This window comes from Myotis daubentonii, chromosome 9 (assembly GCF_963259705.1).
Source record: "Myotis daubentonii chromosome 9, mMyoDau2.1, whole genome shotgun sequence".
Classification (NCBI taxonomy): Eukaryota; Metazoa; Chordata; class Mammalia; order Chiroptera; family Vespertilionidae; genus Myotis; species Myotis daubentonii.
Window position 1 is genome coordinate 8,437,962 of NC_081848.1, and position 20,776 is coordinate 8,458,737.

A 20,776-nucleotide genomic window follows, 5' to 3' on the forward strand; every position below is an offset into this window, starting at 1 on the left:
CAGGACAGGTCAGACAGCTGAGTGGTGCTCCCACTGTGGGAGCGCACTGACCACCAGGGGGTAGCTTCTGCATTGAGCATCATAGTGACCAGTCATTCCGGTCATTCGGTTGTTTGGTCGCTTAGGCTTTTAAATATATGTAGATTGTTTTTTTTTTTTTTTAAATATATTTTATTGATTTTTTTACAGAGAGGAAGGGAGAGAGATAGAGAGTTAGAAACATCGATGAGAGAGAAACATCGATCAGCTGCCTCCTGCACATCTCCCACTGGGGATGTGCCCGCAACCCAGGTACATGCCCTTGACCGGAATCGAACCTGGGACCTTTCAGTCCGCAGGCCGACGCTCTATCCACTGAGCCAAACCGGTTTCGGCAATATGTAGATTGTTTACTCACTGTTTTTACTAGATGTCTACTAGGCATTACCAAATTAACTTGTCTAAAACCAAACTCCTGATTTTTTCCCCTAAACTTTCTCTGCTTAAAATATTTCCCACCACCTTGGCTGGTATGGCTCATTTGATTGAGTGTTGTCTCATGCACCAAAAGGTTGCTGGTTCCATTCCCCATTAAGGCATATACTATATACCTAGGTTGCAGGCTTGATGCCGGGTAGAGGGCATGAAAGAGGCAGCCAGGGGATTGATACTTAGCTCTTGCATGCATGTTTCTCTCTACCTTTCCCTTCTTCTCTCTCTCTCTCTCTCTCTCTCTCTCTCTCTCTCTCTCTCTCTCTCTCAAAAAAAAAAAAGAAGAAGCAATAAAAAAAACTTCGCAACTCAGTTGCTCAGTTGATGGTAACTCCATCTTTCCAGTTGCTCAAGATGATAACTTTGGAATCATCCTTCGCACCTGTGTCTCTCACATCAACATCCAATAGGTCAAAAATTATTTCAGCAATGCCTTCAAAATATATTCCAAACCTACCCGGCCAGAATGGCTCAATGGTTGAGTGTCAGCCTATGAACCAGGAGGTCATGGCTTGATTCCTGGTCAGGGCCCATGCTTGGGTTGTGGGCTTGATCTCCAGTGTGGGGTGTGGAGGAGGCAGCCCATCAATGATTATCTCTCTCATCATTGATGTTTCCATTTCTGTCTCCTCCTCCCTTCCTCTCTGAAATCTATAAAAATATTTATATATCTAAAATCCAATCACCTTATATCACCTTCACTTGCACAACTCTGGTCCACTTGCACAACTCTGGTCCACTTGCACAACTCTCTCATTTGAATTATTATAATAGTTTCTTAACTAGTCTCCTTGCTTCTGCCCTTACCCCTTTAAGTTTATTTACTTTTTAAAAAATTATTTTTAATCCTCACTGTAGAATATGTTTTTGTTGATGTTAGAGAGTGAGGAAGGAAGAGGGAGAGAGAGAGAGAAACATTGATCAGCAGCCCTCATCTTTGAACCGACAGGGGATGGTACCCATCACCTTTTGGTGCCAGGGACAATGCTCCAACCAACTGAGCTACCTGGCCAGAGCCAGACAGTCATTTTTTTTTTTTTTTAACTCACTCTACCTCATCTAGACTATTCTTGCTCACGATGACAGGCCACACTGGCCTCCTTGCTGTTATGTACTTGAACACTGTAAACTAACTCCTGGCTGAGATTCTTTGCATTTGTTCTTCTCTCCTCTTGGAAGGCGTTTCTCCAAGATATCACCAAACTCTCTTCCTCACCTCCTTCATAATTTTATTCAAATGCCATTTTCTTATGAAGCCTTCCCAGACCACCATATTTAAAATTGTAAATAATAGCACCCATCCTTGTACACTTACTCCAGATCCCCATTTTCTGGTTTATTTTCCATTACAGCTCTTACCTTCATCTGAAGCATTATATTTTTACTTATTGTATGATTTATTAGAATTTGAGCTTTATAAAAGAAGAGTCTTTTGTCAATTTTGTACACTGGTATATACAAGTGTATAGAATAGGGTATTTATGACACGAAGAAGAGTGCCTGCAATATAATTGGCACTCAACAAGTACTTGTTGAATAAACTAATAGAGAACTGTATGGTTATCTTGTTCCAAAAAAAGTTTAGTGCTTGCAAAATACTACAAGTTACCCAAGTTCTTTAGGACCTACATTGGCAATTCTAATATTACCAGGAAGATCATTTAATATGACCTCAATATTTGTTCACTCATTGAATGATTTAACAAACATGTTGTTAGTCAATCCACTAATAGCTATTTATAGTGTACTCACTAAATGTATGTCTTTGTTTGGTTCTGAGGATACAAAGGTGGAGCAGATAAATCTGCTCTTGAAAAGCTCTAGTTGTTTATCTGCTTCTCCCAGTAGAAGCAGACAAGCAAGTAGATAATTATAATACAGTGAGATAAGTGCTATGACTATATAAGAGATAATGAGGGCATAGAGGAGGGGCACCAAATGACTTGGGGTGGGGAAGACTCAGGGAAGGCTTCTTGGGTGGATGGGTACCTGAGTTGATTCTTGAAGTAGTAGTAATAGTCAGATGAATGATTGCATGAATGAATGTTGATGAGACGGGATGAGATGGGGCCTAAAGCAACCCCAAGGACCCAGAGAACTGGAGGGAAGGATTTGGACATGGATGCAACTAGAGATTGTAGTTGCTGGGTTTGGGTAGTGGGGAGAGCGACGAATCGAATTTGAGGGGATTCCTGGCTGCTAAGCTTATTTTTTTCCTATGGAGTAGAAATTGAGTTCATTTTCAGGGTGTGAGAGGATAACTATTTGAGAATATTACAATATAATAAACTTGGTGGATTACTTTGGGTGTGGTGTTTGAAAATCTTAGCTAATGACTTTCATAAAGTTCATACGTTTTTGATATCTAAGTCTGTTTGAAATATGGGTGTCATGCACATTGCATAAATCTCTTAACTGCTTTTGCCTAGTCCATAAGTGCAAGGGTTATATTTTATTCTTAGGATATATGTAAAATTGTTAAGACAGAATTTTCCATTTTCCAGGTTCTTGCTATAATATTATTCGGATTCCTCCAGAAAAGGGGGATCTTGGAGATACAATCCATGGAGCCCAAGTGATATGCTCGATTGCTTCTGCACAGAGTTTTAAACCTTCTTATTACCATAGTTTCGGTGAGTCCAAAGATGAAGCAAATTCCAATGGGGCCTGCTTTAGTGTTACAGTACCTGAGGCAAATACTATGTTAATACAGTTTATCAGAATATAGTAACATTTTGGATCAAGGTTGCATTTTAATGCCACTTAAATTTATTCTGGTTAGTAATATACTTCTTTCCCTAACCAACTGACTGCTTGAAAGGATAGTTATTTTAGTACAAGCAATCACTAAAAAATTAATTGACAACATCAAGAGTGAACCATAATGTAAACAATGAACTTTGGGTGATTATGATGAGTCAATGTAGGTTCATTTATAATAATAAAACATAATATGCTAATTAGACCAGTCATCCTTCTGGATGAAGCCAGGGCTTCGAGGGAAGCCCGAGTCCTGGGTGCCAGAGGGAAGCCAGTGCTGGCAGCCAGGGGATGGAAGGCCTACTCTTGCACAAATTTCGTGCATCAGGTCTCTAGTCAATTATAAGAAATGTACTACTCTGGTGGGGGATGTCGATAATGCAGAGGCTATGCATGTGTGGGGGACAAGAGGTATATGGGAAATCTCTGTACTTTTCCCTCAGTTTTATTCCAAACCTAAAACTGTTCTAAAAAGTTGAAGTCTTAATTTAAAAACACATTTGACCATAAAAAATTAATTGACAGGATTCAAAATTTTAGATAACTTTAAAGACCACAAATAAAGGTCTTGACTATATTTTTTGGGGAAATTCATATTCTATATAGATTGCTTTAGCTTTTTCTCGGAAGATTTATCTTCTGTATTCTAAACCTTTATAGACAATCTGCTCCTGGGTCCTTACCCCTGGTATAAATAGCAAAAGGATTATGGAATAAAGGTTCAGATCATAAATCACACTTTTATATTATGCTCCTTTACTTGTTCTTAAACCACAACAATTTTTAAAAAAAGAGAAAAAGAGAAAAAGTGAATATAGTGCACTCAACCAAACTATTCTAAGCACTTCCTTTTTTAAAGTAGGAACAGGAAATCTGTGTAACAAAGCTGGGAAACAGGGAAGAATTACTTTTGGCCCGCCTTTGTCTGGGTCAGCAGTCATGTGTGCCAGCATTCAGACATGTTCCCTTAACTGTCATGTTGCAGACAACTCTAGTTTACCAAATAACACTTTAATGTTTGCTGGAACCTTTTAGGAATGACGAAGAACTACATAATCTTCATTGAACAGCCTCTAAAAATGAATCTGTGGAAAATAGTCACTTCTAAAATTCGGGGAAAGGCCTTCTCAGATGGAATAAGCTGGGAGCCCCAGTATAACACACGGTTTCATGTGGTGAATAAACACACTGGACAGGTGGAGTATTTTGAATTTATTTATCATGAAAATGATTGGAAACAAAGGCACATTTCCACTTGCTTGATTTTTACTTTCATTGGGCATTACTTGCATGACTCGTAATAAAGGATAGTACCTTCTTTCATAGGTAGGACTAGCTACTTATTAATTAACACAGTGGATTTAGCATATTAGAACATTGTAGGAAATGGCTTTATCCTTTAAATTATCTGATTTAATTAAAATGGCATCTAGAAACCCTCTTAGCATGGACTTTTCCATATCATATTTGCAAAAGAGGATATTGTTCATGCAAAGTTCCTCTGTAACTTTTGCAATGATACTTTAATTAGTTGCTTTTACAACTTCTTGGTGCACAAATATGATAGTCCTACTAAAGTCTAATATCTTTCTATTAATAGCTCTATTATATCTGTTTATTTTTCCCCTCTCTAAAGAGATAGTATCCTAAATTTACTGTACTGTCATTTTATTATGAAAATTCCATGTTAATAATGAATGCATTTTTCAAAGAATTAACGACTTAAATTTATCATGTTACTTAATAGCAGTGTTTTTTTTATTTCCATGTCTTTTAAAAAAATTCTTTATTGTTTAAAGTATTACATATGTCTCATTTTTTCCCCATTGACCTCTCCCTGGCCACTCTCACACCCTCACACATGTCCTCACCTAGCAGTATTTTTTTTTAAATGTTTTTATTGATTTGTAGAGAGAGAGGAAGGGAGAGGAAGAGAGAGAGAAACATCAATGTGAGAGCAGAACATCAATTGACTGCCTCCTGCCCGCTCCCTACCTGGGATTGAGCCTGCAACTTAGGCATGTGTCCTGACTGGGAATCAAACTGGCAACCTTTTGGTGCACGGGCCCAGACAACTGAGCCACACCAGCCAGGGCAGCAGTGTTTTCTATTTAACCATGTAGAGTTCAGGATCAAAACACTGGAGTTAGTTGTAATAGTCAATTGGTCTGTATTAAACAGCCCCAGTTTGTTGATTAATATGAGGTGAGATGGCTTAAGCAAGCAATGGTTAAATCAAAGCATATTTGCTTCTACATTGCAAATTTTACCTTTTGCACCTATATGGCCTGTCACATAACAGGGAGAAATATTAATTCGAGCTTGGTGCATCTGTTCTCTAAAGAAAAAAGAAAAGAAAAGGTCTTTTTCATTGTTTATATTTTCCCTGCAGCTTCTTCCAGGGATGTACTACAGTAAGCCTTTTGTTACTTTTCATCAAATCAATGCTTTTGAGGACCAGGACTGTGTTGTAATTGATTTGTGCTGTCAAGATAATGGAAGAAACCTAGAAGTTTACCAACTACAGAATCTTAGGAAAGCTGGGGAAGGGCTTGATCAGGTAAACATCTTTGATTTTCAGGTGTCATCAAAATAATTTTGAACTAACCAAGTCCTGGTTTTGGCTATGTAACCTTAGAAATAGCTATTTCTCTTATCTCTATGGCAAATATGGGAGGAGAATGGTTTAAAGGACACAGCTTTGTCGCTTATTCATTTAATACTTGTAAATAATTTGAAGTACTTACTTAATACCTAATAGAAAGCACGTAAAAAAACCCCCAAGAGATGTTTTGAAGCTGTGATTAGTTGCTGATTATACTTGACCACTAAATGTATTTAAATTTACTGGAAGGGACAGCAAAATGGACCATAACTTTAATTCTCTGATAAAGTGTATCAGTTCATCTACCCGAAGGATTTAACTTTTTTTCTGATATTAAATCCAATGTAAGATTTTTCCTGGGGTATGTACTACAAACTATTTTTAGCTAGAGTTTTTTTTTAAAAAAATTTTGTTTTATTGCTTAAAGTATTACAAAGAGTATTACATATGTCTCCTTTCCCCCACCCCCCTTGACATTCCCACAGCCTCCCCTACCCCCCAGTGTCTTATGTCCATTGGTTATGCTTATATGCATGCATACAAGCCCTTCAGTTGTTCTCTTACTCCCCCACCCCGCACCCTCCCCGGCCTTCCTGCTGTAGTTTGACAGTTTGTTCGATGCTGCTCTGCCTCTGTATCTATTTTTGTTCATCAGTTTATAATGGTCTTTATTATCCATAAATGAGTGAGATCATGTGGTATTTTTCTTTCATTGATTGGCTTATTTCACTTAGCATAATGCTCTCCAGTTCCATCCATGCCGTTGCAAATGGTAAGAGTTCCTTCCTTTTTACAGCAGCATAGTATTCCATCATGTAGATGTACCACAGTTTTCTAATCCATTCATCTGCTGATGGGCACTTAGGCTGTTTCCAGATCTTCGCTATGGTGAATTGTGCTGCTATGAACATAGGGGTGCATATATCCTTTCTGATTGGTGTTTCTGGTTTCCTGGGATATATTCCTAGAAGTGGGATCACTGGGTCAAATGGGAGTTCCATTTTTAACTTTTTGAGGAAACTCTATACAGTCTTCCACAGGCTGCACCATTCTGCATTCCCACCAGCAGTTCATGAGTGTTCCCTTTTCTCAGCATCCTCTCCAGCACTTGTCGTTTGTTGATTTGTTGGTGATAGCCATTCTGACAGGTGTGAGATGGTACCTCATTGTTGTTTTGATTTGCATCTCTCAGATGATTAGTGACTTTGAGCATGTTTTCATATATCTCTTGGCTTTCTGAATGTCCTCTTTTGAAAGGTGTCTATTTAGGTCCTTTGCCCATTTTTTGATTGGATTGTTTATCTTCCTTTTGTTAAGTTGTATGAGTTCCCTATAAATGTTGGAGATTAATAGCTAGAGTTTTATTTTGAAATCTTTTAAAAACATTGCTTTTAAAATTTATTTATATTTACTAATCTTATTTATGTTATTATAGCTGTTTGATAGGTCTTGAAAGCTGTAGTATAAGCCTGCTAACTCTTTTCTTTTTAAAAGGGTGCCTAAGTTTTTCTTGGCCTTTTGCATTTCCATAAATTCAATATATCAATCTTTTACTTTATGAATAAAACATTGTGTAACCTATTTCAGACATCTTCCTATGCTAAAGTCATAAAAATATTCTTTTATATTACTTTCCAGAGGAAGTTTTATTTATTTATTTTTTTAAAAATACATTTTATTGATTTTTTTACAGAGAGGAAGGGAGAGAGATAGAGAGTTAGAAACATCGATGAGAGAGGAACATCGATCAGCTGCCTCCTGCACATCTCCTACTGGGTATGTGCCGGCAACCCAGGTACATGCCATTGACCGGAATCGAACCTGGGACCTTTCAGTCCGCAAGCCGATGCTCTAGCCACTGAGCCAAACCGGTTTTGGCACTTTCCAGAGGAAGTTTTAATTCTAAAAATTAAGTATCCATATAGGTATTATTGCTCTGGACTCTATATTCAGTTCCACTGGTGTCTTGTGCCAGTACGACATTGTTCTAATTACTATCCCTGTATTAAAAAATCTTGATGTTTAGTAGATCAAGTCCTCCTAATTTTTTTCTGTAGTGAGTGTTATGGTCATTCCTGGCCCTTTACAGTTTTGTGTAAATTTTAGAGTCAACTTCACACACACACACACACACACACACACACACACACACACACCACAAAAACAAAAAACTTGTCAGATTTTAATGTATTTGTTAGTTTTCTTTTTCTTGCCTATTTACTGGACTTCTAGTACAGTGTTGAATGTAAGTGGCATCTTTATCTACTTCCCAGTTTAACAGGAAAACATTTCAACATTTTACCATTAAGAATGCTGTTTGCTGTAGATTAAAAAACACCTAATAGCTCGGCTGGTTTGGCTCAGTGGCTGAGCATCGACCCATGAACCAGGAGGTCACTGGTTCGATTCCAGGTCAGGGCACTTGCCCGGGTTTGGACTTGATCACCAGTCAGGGGCATGCAGGAGGCAGCCAATCAATGATGTTTCTCTATCACCAATGTTTCTCTCTCTCTCTCTCTCTCTCTCTCTCTCTCTCTCTCTCTCTCTCAATAAAATCACATTAAAAACACCCCAACACTAGCAGACTTTGCTTTCTAGAGAAGTTTTAGGTTTAAAGGCAAATAAAAAAGAAAATACAGCGAGTTTTCCATATAATCCCTTCCTTTTATCTCCCCAGTTTCTCCTGTCATTAACATCTGCCTTGGTGTGGTTCGTTTGTTATAACTGATGAACTAATATTGATACTCTATTACTATAGTCCATAGTTTACATTAGAGTCACTCTGTCTGCTGTGCATTCTATAGGTTTTGACAAATGCATATTGTCATGTATCCACCTTTATAGTATAATTTCAGCACTCTGAAATGACCGTATTCCACCTATTCTTTTTTTAAATTTTAAATTCTTTTTTTTTCTGTTCATCAGATTATTTATTCACTTGATTCTTAGATTCACTTGTTGATAGATGCATATTTGTTGTTCATAATTTTTATCTTTACCTTTTTCTTCCTCTTCCTCTTCTTAAAGGATACCTTTCAGCATTTCATATAATCCTGGTTTGGTGGTGATGAACTCCTTTAGCTTTTCCTTATCTGTGAAGCTCTTTATCTGACCTTCAATTCTGAATGATAGCTTTGCTGGATAAAGTAATCTTGGTTGTAGGTTCTTGGTATTCATCACTTTGAATATTCTTGCCACTCCCTTCTGGCCTGCAAAGTTTCTGTTGAGAAATCAGCTGACAGTCGTATGGGTATTCCCTTGTAGGTAACTGAGTTTCTTTCTCTTGCTGTTTTTAAGATTCTTTCTTTATCTTTTGCTCTTGGCATTTTAATTATGATGTGTCTTGGTGTGGTCCTCTTTGGATTCCTTTTGTTTGGGGTTCTCCGCGCTTCTTGGACCTGTAAGTCCATTTCTTTCACCAGGTGGGGGAAGTTTTCTGTCATTATTTCTTCAAATAGGTTTTCAATATCTTGCTCTCTCTCATCTTCTGGCACCCCTATAATTCTGATGTTGGTACGCTTGAAGCTGTCCCAGAGGCTCCTTACACTATCCTCGCATTTTTGGATTCTTTTTTCATTTTGCTTTTCCGGTTGGATGTTTTTTGCTTCCTCGCATTTCAAATCATTGACTTGATTCTTGCGCTCCTCTGGTCTGCTGTCGGGCGTCTGTATAATATTCGTTATTTCAGTCCGTGTATGCTTAGTTTCTAGTTGGTTCCCCAATATAAGATCGAGGGTCTTATTAGTTTTCGTGTAGATCTCATTAAGTTTATCGGCAGCTTCTAAACAGTTCTTGAGAGACCTTAAAAGTGTGGTTCTGAACTCTATATCTTCCATTGACAATTTTGTCCTGTTTCTTTGTCTCTGCATTTTGTTATGCTTCCTTGGTGCACCCCCTAGTGGTCTTTGTTCGCAGTCTTATAGTTAAATCTTGATTGTTGTAGCTAATTCCAGGGAGGGTTTGACCTCCAGGCCAAGTGGCTATGAGAATCAGCTGTGTCAGCAGTGAGAGAACTTCTGTCCTCTAGGGAGGTGCTAATCTAGCCTTTGCCTGAGGCTATCCGGCAAATGCCTCTGTGCAGGGCTTGGGCGGGGCGGGTCGCACAGGATCAACAGGGTGGGCCGGAGAGAGCAGTTATGGCGGCTCTCAGTCCTGTCCCCAGGGGCTCTGCCTCTCTGAGTCCCAGCACCCGCTGCAAAGCTCGGAGAGAAAGCTGCACTCGCTCTGACCGAAGCCAGACAGTCCCGCTTCTCCCGTTTGAGTCTGGGTCCCTAAAGACTCGCCCGGATCTGGAGCTCAGAGTCTGCGACTCCCTCCCGATTGAAAACGCCAACCGCGCCCTCCGCCGCCAGCCCGCTCCTCGCACTCCGCACCTCAGGATTTGACTTCAGCACTGCGCCTCCTCTGAGTGTCCGTGTGCGTTTCTCTTTCCTCCTAGTTGTAGGACTTCCACTCAGCCAGCGTTCCTGTGGTTCTGGGTGATGTCCCTTCCGTCTTTTGGTTTCACTTTTGAAGTAGTTGTTCAAAGCAGCAAACTCCGGCGTTAACCTATGCCGCCATCTTGATTCCTCCTCCAGATACTCCAGCTTCTGTCTAAATTTTAAATTCTTTATTGTTTAAAGTATTACATATAGTATTACAATGTCTCCTTTTTTCCCCATTGAGCTCTTCCCAGCCACCCCCACCCAACAGCACATGCCCTCACCCCCCTAGTGTCTGTGTCCATTGGTTATGCTTATATGCATGCATACAAGTCCTTTGGTTGATCTCTTATCCCCCCACCCCCAAACCTATTCTTTTTTAAAAAATTATTATCGACAGTATTGCAGATATCCCCCATTTCCCCTCCTCCCTTTGCCCACCTCCACCCAGCCTTCCCTTTTTCCAGGTATTTAAAAATAATTTTTATTGTTATTCTACCTATTCTTACCTCCTCAGTTCCCTCAACCCTTGGCAACTACTAATCTTTTTACTGTCTCTATAGTTTTTCCTTTTCCAGAATGTCATATAGTTGGATTATACAGTATGTAGCTTTTTCAGGCTGGCTTCTTTCACCTAACAGTATGCCTTTAAGGTTTCTCCATGTCTTTTAGTGGCTTCATAGCTAATTTCTTTTCATTGCTAAATAATATTCTAGTGTATGGATGTACCACACCTTGTCCATTTACCTGTGGAAAAAATATCTTGGTTGATTTCAATTTTTGGCACTTATGAATAAAATTGCTATAAACATTAATCTGCAGGTTTCAACTGTGTCTATTCTGCTCTTAAACCTAGCCACCAAGTTCTTCAACTCATTGCATTTTTCAGTTCTAGAATTTTGATTTTGTTTTCTTTGATAATTTCTAGTTCTGTGCTATAATTCTTGATGTAAAAGATTTTCCATAAACATATTTAGAATAAAGTCTGATAAACTCTATTATCTGGATTCCCTGTGGCTTTGTTTCTATCATCTGTTGTTTACTCTTTTTTTTTTCTATCATGCTCTCTTGCTTTCTCATAGGTTGGTTAATTTTTATCATATACAGAATATTGTGTTTAAAAATTGTAGAAATATTTTGAGATCCAGGATTTTGTTATCTTCCTTTAGAGATTTTCATTTGTTTCTGGCAGATGGCTAGGGTACATTATCAATTCCAGATATTCTTTTTGTTTTAATTTTATTTTTTGATTATAGTTTACATTCAACACTTTTTTGTATTAGTTTTCAGGAGTACAACACAGTGGATAGACATTCATATAGGTTACAAAGTGATCCCTCTGATAATTCAAGTGCCCACCTGGCACCATAGTTATTAGAATACTAGAGGCCCAGTGCACGAAATTACTGCACTGGTACGGTCCCTATCAGCTGCCGGCTGCTGGGCAGGTACTCCCTCCCTTCCCTTGGCTGGCCCCACCCCCTGGTCGAACTTCCAGAGGAACTCCTGGTCGAGGGGACAATTTGCATACTATGCTTTTATTATATAGGATTGTTAACTATATTCCCTGTGCTTTACCTGACATCATATACCTATTTTGTGGCTACCAATTAGTACTTCTTAATCTTATCACCTTTTTTTACCCCATCCCTCAAAATGGCCTCCATTAGTTTGTTTTCTGTAACTATAAATCTGTTTCTGTTTTGTTTTTTAGATTCTACATATAAGTAATATCTTACAGTATTTGTCTCTGTCTGGCTTATTTCACTTAGCATAATACCTAGGTCCATCCATGCTATCACAAGTGGTAAGATTTCATTATTTATTTATTTATAAGATTTCATTATTTTTTCATGGCTGAGTAATATTTCATTATATATATATACCATAACTTAAAAAATATTTTTATTGATTTTTAGAGAGAGAGAGGGGAAGGGAGAGAAAGAGAGAGAAAAACATTGATTGGCTGCCTCCTGCATGCCCCCTACTGGGTCATAAGGAAGTTCCATTTTCAATTTTTTGAGGAGCCGTCACACTTTTTTCCATAGTGGTTGTATCAAACTGCATTCCTACCAACAGTGCACTAGGGTTCTCTTTTCTCCACATCTTCACCAACATTTATTGTGTGTTGATTTATGGATGATCACCATTCTGACAGGTGTGAGGTGATATCTCATTATCATTTTAATTTGCATTTCTCTGATGATTAGTGATGCTGAGAGCAACTTTCATATGTTTATTGACCATCTGTGTGTCCTTTTGGAAGTGTCTATTCAGGTCTTCTGCCCATTTTTTAATTGGGTTGTGTGTTTTTCTGGTTTGAGTTATCTGAATTCTTTATATATTTTGGATACACTATTAACCCCTTATCAAATGTTTTATTAGTGAATACCTTCTCCCATTTAGTAGGTTTTCTTTGTTTTGTTGTTAATTCTAGATATTCTTTTTTTAAAAACAGCTTCATTCGAGGATAGGAAGGGGGGAGAGAGAGAGAGAGAGAGAGAGAAACATCTAATGGTTGCCTCCAGTATGAATCTCAACAGGAGTTCAAACCTGAAACCTAGGTATTTGCCCTGACCAGGAATTGAACCCAGAACTTTTTGGTGAAAGAGAAGATGTGCCAACCAACTGAACCACCTGGATAGGGCCCAGATATTCTTCTTCTTTTTTTTAAATCCTCACCTGAGGATATTTTCCCATTGATTTCTAGAGAGTGGAAAGGAGGGAAGGAGAAAGGGTGGGAAGAGAGAGAGAGAGAGAAACATCAATGTGAGAAAGACACATCGATTGGTTGCCTCCCGCATGCGCCTCTACTGGGGCTGGGGAACTTGCAACTGAGGTATGTTCCCTTGACGGGAATTGAGCCCAGACTTTTCAGTTCACAGGCTGATGCTCTAATCACTGAGGAAACCGACCAGGGCAGGCCCAGATATTCTTCTTTTTAAACAATTTTTATTGATGAAAGTATTACAGATGTCCCTCTTACCCCCCCATTTTCCCCTTCCATCCGGTTCCTGCCCCACCCCAGGCCTTTACCACCCTATTGTCTGTGTCCATAGGTAAGATCTTTGGTTAATCTCTTCCTGTATGCCTGCTCCCCTTCCCTCTGGGATTTGTCAGTCTGTCCCATGCTTCCATGCCTCTAATTCTGTTTTATTCACCAATTTATTTGTTCATTAAGTTTCTTGTTTGTTTATTTTGATTTTTAGATTCTATTGTTGATGGGTATGTATTTGTTGCCATTATATTTTTTATATTTCCCCCCCTTTCCTCCTCCTCCTCCTCCTCCTCCTCCTCCTCCTCCTCCTCCTCCTCCTCCTCCTCCTCCTCCTCCTCCTCCTCCTCCTTCTCCTCCTCTTCCTCCTCCTCCTCCTCCACCTCTTCCTTTTTCTTCAATAATATGCTTCAACATTTCATGTAATACTGGTTTGGTGGTGATGAACTCCTTTAGCTTTTTTGTTTTGTTTGTGAAGCTCTTTATCTGACCCTCCATTCTAAATGAGAGCTTGCTGGCTAGTATAATCTTTGTTGTAGATCCTTGCTATTCATCACTTTGAGTATTTCTTCCCATTTCCTTCTGGCCTGCCAAGTTTCTGTTGAGAAATCAGCTGACAGTGATATGGGCGTTTCCTTGTATGCAACTGATTTTCTCTTGCTGCTTTTAAGATTCTCTCTGTCTTTAACCCTTGGAAATTTATTTATTTATCTGTTCGTTTATTTATTTATTTATTTATTTATTTATTTATTTATTTATTTATATCTTTATTGATTTCAGATAGGAAGGGAGAGGGAGAGAGAGATAGAAACATCAATGATGAGAGAGAATCATTGATTGGCTTCTTCCCACATTACCCCTACTGGGGATTGAGCCCCAACCTGGGCATATGCCCTTGACCAGAATCTACCTGGGACCCATCAGTCTGCAGACTGACACTCTATCCACTGAGCCAAACTGGCTAGGGCTAACTTTGGCATTTTAATTATGATGTGTCTTACTGTGGGCCTCTTTGGGTTCCTCTTGTTTGGGACTCTCTGGGCTTCCTGGACTTGTAAGTCTATTTCTTTTACTAGGTAGGGGAAGTTTTCTGTTATTATTTCTTCAAATAGGTTTTCAATAACTTGCTCTCTTTCTTCCCCTTCTGGCAACCTATAATGTGAATGTTGGTATGCTTGAAGTTGTCCCAGGGGCCCCTTACACTTTCTTCATATTTAAAAAAAGAATCCATTTTTTAAAAAATTCTTTATTGTTCAAAGTACAATACATATGTCTCCTTCGCCCCCCCCCCCCCCATTGACCTCGCCCAGCCTGCTCCCACCCCTCAGCACAGGCCCCTGCCCCCACTGTCTGTGTCCATTGGTTACGCTTATATGCATGCATATAAGTCCTTTGGTTGATCTCTCACCCCTTTTGCACCCCCCCCCCCAATCCCCTGCTTTCCCTCTGTAGTTTGATAGTCTGTTCGATGCTTCTATGTCTCTGGATCTATTTTTGTTTATCATTTTATGTTGTTCATTATATTCCACAAATGAGTGAGATCATGTGATACTTATCTTTCTCCAACTGGCTTATTTCGCTTTAGCATAATGTCCTCCAGATCCATCCATGCTGTTGTAAATGGTAAGGGTTCTTTCTTTTTTACAGCAGTGTAGTCTTCCATTCTGTAGATGTACCACCGTTTTTTAATCCACTCATCTGCTGATGGGCACTTAGGCTGTTTACAATAATTAGGATTTATTAGAACAAAGTAGGTGGGATCTCAATACCAGATATCAAGCTGTATTACAAAGCCACTGTTCTCAAAACTGCCTGGTATTGGCACAAGAACAGACATATAGATCAATGGAATAGAATAGAGAGCCCAGAAATCGGCCTGAACCAATATGCTCAATTAATATTTGACAAAGGAGGCAAGAACATACAATGGAGCCAAGATAGTCTCTTCAATAAATGGTGTTGGAAAAATTGGACAGATATATGCAAGAAAATGAAACTAGACCACCAACTTACACCATACACAAAAATAAACTCAAAATGGATAAAGGACTTAAATGTACGACAGGAAACCATAAAAATTCTAGAAGAATCCAAAGGCAACAAAATCTCAGACATATGCCGAAGCAATTTCTTCACTGATACAGCTCCTAGGGCACTTGAAACTAAAGAGGAAATGAAAAAATGGGACTACATCAAAATAAAAAGCTTCTGCACAGCAAAAGAAACCATCAACAAAACGACGAGAAAACCCACTGCGTGGGAAAACATATTTGCCAATGTCATATCTGATAAGGGCCTAATCTCCAAAATTTATAGGGATCTCATACAACTTAACAAAAGGAAGATAAACAATCCAATCAAAAAATGGGCAAAGGACCTAAATAGACACCTTTCAAAAGAGGACATTCAGAAAGCCAAGAGACATATGAAAACTTGTTCAAAGTCACTAATCATCTGAGAGATGCAAATCAAAACAACAATGAGGTACCATCTCACACCTGTCAGACTGGCTATCATCAACAAATCCACAAACGACAAGTGCTGGAGAGGATGTGGAGAAAAAGGAACACTTGTGCACTGCTGGTGGGAATGCAGACTGGTGCAGCCACTATGGAAGACAGTATGGAGTTTCCTCAAAAAACTAAAAATGGAACTCCCATTTGACCCTGTGATCCCACTTCTAGGAATATATCCCAAGAAACCAGAAACACCAATCAGAAAGGATATATGCACCCATATGTTCATAGCAGCACAATTCACCATAGCTAAGATCTGGAAACAGCCTAAGTGCCCATCAGTAGATGAATGGATTAGAAAACTGTGGTACATCTACAGGATGGAATACTATGCTGCTGTAAAAAAGAAGGAACTCTTACCATTTGCAATGGCATGGATGGAACTGGAGAGCATTATGCTAAGTGAAATAAGCCAGTCAATGAAGGAAAAATACCACATGATCTCACTCATTCATGGATAATAGAGACCATTATAGACTTTTGAACAATAATAGATACAGAGGCAGAGCTGCCTCAAACAGATTGTCAAACTGCAGCGGGAAGGCCGGGGAGGGTTGGGGGGCAGGAGGGAGGGGGGTAAGAGATCAACCGAAGGACTTGCATGCATGCATATAAGCATAACCAATGGACATAAGACACTGGGGGTAGGGGAGGCCAGGGGATTGTCAAGGGCGGGGAAAAAAAAAGGACACCTATGTAATACCCTTTGTAATACTTTAAGCAATAAAAAATAAAAAAAATAAAAATAAAAAAATAAAAAAAGATTTATTGTAAATTGTGCTGCTATGAACATAGGAGTACACATATTCTTCCTGATTGGTGTTTCTGATTTCTTGGGATATATTCCTAGGAGTGGGATTACTGGGTCAAATTGGAGTTCAATTTTAATTTTTTGAGTAAACTCTATACTGTTTTCCACAGTGGCTGCACCAGTCTTTATTCCCACCAGCAGTCCACGAGGGTTCCTTTTTCTCCACATCCTCGCTAGTGCTTTTGTTTGTTAATTTGTGATGATAGCCATTCTGATAGGTGTGAGATGATACCTCATTGTCGTTTTGATTTGCATTTCTTGGATAGTGACTTTAAGAATTTTTTCATGTGCCTCTTGGCCTCCTGTATGTCCACTTTTGAAAAGTGTCTATTTAGATCCTTTGTCCATTTTAAAATAGATTTTTATTGATTTCAAAGAGGAAGGGGGAGGGAGAGAGAGTGGGAACATCAGTGATGAGAGAGAAGCATTGGTTGGCTGCCTCCTGTTCACTGCACACGGGGGATCGAGCCCATAACCTAGGCCTGTGCCCTGACCAGGAATTTAACCTCCTGGTTCCTAGGTTGATGCTCAACCACTGAGCCACGCAGGCCAGGCTCTTTTGTCCATTTTTTGATTGGATTGTTTATCTTCCTTTTGTTAAGTTGTATGAGTTCCCTATAAATTTTGGAGATTAAACCCTTATCGGATGTAACATTGGCAAATATGTTTTCCCATGTAGTGGGCTCTCTTGTTTAGTTGATGGTTTCTTTTGCTGTGCATAAGCTTTTTATTTTGTTGTAGTCCCATTTGTTTATTTTCTCCATAGTTTCTATTATCCTAGGACCGTTGTTCAGCAAACTGTGGCTCGCGAGCCACATGCGGCTCTTTGGCCCCTTGAGTGTGGCTCTTCCTAAGCCTTAGGAGTACCCTAATTAAGTTAATAACAATGTACCTACCTATATAGTTTAAGTTTAAAAAATTTGGCTCTCAAAAGAAATTTCAATTGTTGTACTGTTGATATTTGGCTCTGTTGACTAATGAGTTTGCCGACCACTGTTTAGGAGAGTGATGGCGAACCTATGACACGCGAACTCATTTTTTTGGTTGATTTTTCTTTGTTAAATGACATTTAAATATATAAAACAAATATCAAAAATATAAGTCTTTGTTTTACTATGATTGAAAATATCAAAAAATTTCTTTATGTGACACGGCACCAGAGTTAAGTTAGGGTTTTTCAAAATGCTGACACACCGAGCTCAAAAGGTTCACCATCACTGGTCTAGGAGATGTATCGGTAAATTGGATTCTTTTTTCTTTTTGCTCTTCTGATTGGGTGCTTTTTGCTTCCTCATATTCCAAATCATTGATTTGATCCTCAGAGTTCTTTAGTCTACAGTTGAATCCCTGTAAATTGTTCTTTATTTCAGTTAGTGTATGCTTAATTTCTCACTGGTCCTTTTTCATGTCTTTAACATTTTCACTAAGAACCTTGGAAGTCTCATCAAGATCTCATCAAGATCCTTGATGAGACTTTCAACTATGGGTTTGAACTCTGTATCCAGTAGTTTGCTTTCTTCTATTTCTTTCATTTGTGACATGTTTTTTGTCTCCCGATTTTGGCTGCTTCTCTGTGTCTGTTTCTATATACTAGGTAGAATTGCTGTGTCTCCTGGAATTGGTAGAGTGGCCTTGTGTAGTCGATGTCCTGTAGGGGCCAGTGGCTCAGCCTTGCCAGTCACCTGAGCTGGGCACTCTAGGTGCGTCCCTGTGTGGGCTGTGTGTACAGTCTTGTAGTTGAGCATTGATTGCTGTTGGTGTCTCTGGGAGGAGTTGACCTCCAGACCAATTATGTGAGGGCCAGCTGCAACTACAGTGGGAGAGCTGCTATGCAGGAGGTGAGGCCCAGCTGTGAAGCAAGGCAGGCTGGTGCTAGTGGGGATCTTGGGCCTTTTATTGATAGTTTGGTGCACGCTGACACAAGCTGCAGCTTGTTTGAGAGATTTAGCAAAGTCTGAAGCCTGAGCCAAGACAGGCCATTCATATGGAAAAGCCACTGCAAACAGCTTGGGTGGGGCTGCAAATTGGATGGGACAGGTCTCAGGGAATCCCCAGGATGGAATAAACAGTGTGGGCCAGGCTGATGGAAACTCAGATATGGCTGCCAGTCAGCCCTGTGACAGGGGACGTCTCAGCACAGGAACAATGACCCTTACTAGCACCCCTGTCTAGGAGAAAGCTGCCACCAAGTTCCTGCCCTGATGCAAGACAGCTCACCTTCTCCCTGTATGTGACTTGGGTCCCTCAGAGTGACCTGGTGCTGGAGCTCAGTGGAAGTGAGTCTGAGTACGTTCATGTGTTGGTCCTTTAAAAGGAACATCTGGGTCTCCAGCAGCCTCTGTGTCTCTCAGCCACAATTCCCACTGGTTTTTACAGCCTGTAGTTAACGAGGACTTCTCTTCCCAGGTCTGGAACCCTGGTCTGGGGGTCTGGAGTGGGGCTGGGACCTCTTGTTCCTCATGGGCAGCCTCCATAGAGATGATCTCCCTCCCAATTAAAAAATGATACATGTGGGTGTTGGACCAGCCTGTTCGGCACCTCCGCCCCTCCTACTCGTCTCAGCGTGCTTTCTTCTTTACTTCTCCAGTTGTAAGACTTCCATTCAGCCAGCTTTCAGGCAGTTCTGAATGATGGTGGTTCTGTATTTCAGTTGTAATTTTGATGTGGTTGTGGGAGGTGGCAAGTACAGGCATTTACCTACGCTGCCTAGCTGCCTATCTTGGTTCTCTCTGGGTCTAGATCAGCCGTGGGCAAACTACAGCCCGCGGGCCGGATCCAGCCTGTTCGGCTGTTCTATCTGGCCCGTGGAGCCGAAAGAGCGGAGGGTTCTCTTGCTCTCCCCTCCGCTCCTTCACCAGCAGCAGTGTTAACATGGCAACGTCGGGAAACACGACCGCAGCTCCTTCTTCTGAGTCCAGTTTAAGAACCCATTGTGGCCCTTGAGTCAAAAAGTTTGCCCACCCCTGGTCTAGATAGTCTTAATCTTAATTTGAAGCATGATATAATCCCTGCAAGAGCCAGTGCATGGTAACTGGTGAAATCGGAATAAAGTTAGTAGATTATGTCAAAGTAAATTTCTCAGTTGTGATATTGTTCTGTAGTTATGTAAGACATTGTAATTGGTGAAAATGGATGAAGGATGCATTGTTTCTTTTTTCATGTGATAAAATATACATAACATAATATTTACTATTTTAACTATTTTAGATGTACAATTCAGTGGCATGAAGTACTTTAACAATGTTGTGCAACCATCACCACTATCCATTTCCAGAACTGTTTCATCATTGCAAACAGAAATTCTGTACCCCTTAAATAACAGCTCTCTGTTCCCCCCTCTCCCCTTCTACTTTTTGTTTCTACAAATCTGCCTGTTTTAGTTACCTCATATAAGTGGAATCATACATGAATTATTCTTTTGTGTTTGGCTTATTTCATTTAGTATAACCTTTTCAAGGTCATCCATGTTGTAACATGTATCAGAATCTCATTCCTTTTAAAGGTTGAATAATATATATACATATACCACATTTTATTTAATCTGTTGGTGGACATTTGAGTTGTTTTTACTTTCTGGCTACTGTGAATAATACTGTTAAGAACATTGGAAAATAGTCCAGCTGGTGTGGTTCAGTGGTTGAACATCGACCTATGAACCAGAAGGTCATGGATCGATTTCAGGTCAGGGCACATGTCTGGGTTGTGGGCTTGATCCCCAGTAGGGGGCAGGTGATCAATGATTCTCTTTCATCACTGATGTTTCTCTTTCTCCCTCTCCCTTCCTCTCTGAAATCAATAAAAATATATTTTTAAAAAGGAACATTGGCATACAAGTATCTATTTTAGCCCCTGTTTTCAATTCCCTTTGGTATTTACCTAGAATTGCTGGGTCATATGATAATTCTATGTTTAACTTTTTGAGGAACTGCCAAATGGTTTTCCATAGCAGCTGCACAATTTTACATTCCCACCAGCAATGTACAAGTGTTTCAATTTCTCCACATCCTCACCAACACTGTTTTTTTTTTTTTTTTTACATTTTTATAATAGCCATCCTAATGAGTATGAAGTGTTATCTCATTGTGGCTTTGATACGCATTTTCCTAATGACCAATTCTGTTGAGCATCTTTTCATATATTTATTGTCCATTTGTTTATCTTTGGTGAAAGATATTTCTTTCAGCCCTAGCTAGTTTG

General features: G+C 39.6%; 1 protein-coding gene across 5 annotated transcripts in view; it reads left to right on the forward strand.

Annotated features, from left to right (window-relative positions):
- BCO2 (beta-carotene oxygenase 2) overlaps positions 1-20,776 on the forward strand; it is an 82,305-nt gene that overhangs the window by 46,067 nt on the left and 15,462 nt on the right. For all 5 annotated transcript variants that reach the window (XR_009454354.1, XM_059707887.1, XM_059707888.1 and 2 more), the window contains 3 exons: positions 2,976-3,104; positions 4,267-4,427; positions 5,624-5,791. Coding sequence is in view for 4 of the 5 variants with exons in the window: in XM_059707887.1 (XP_059563870.1) it covers positions 2,976-3,104; positions 4,267-4,427; positions 5,624-5,791 (458 nt within the window). In the remaining variant the exon portion in view is untranslated. The remainder of the gene's footprint in view (positions 1-2,975; positions 3,105-4,266; positions 4,428-5,623; positions 5,792-20,776) is intronic.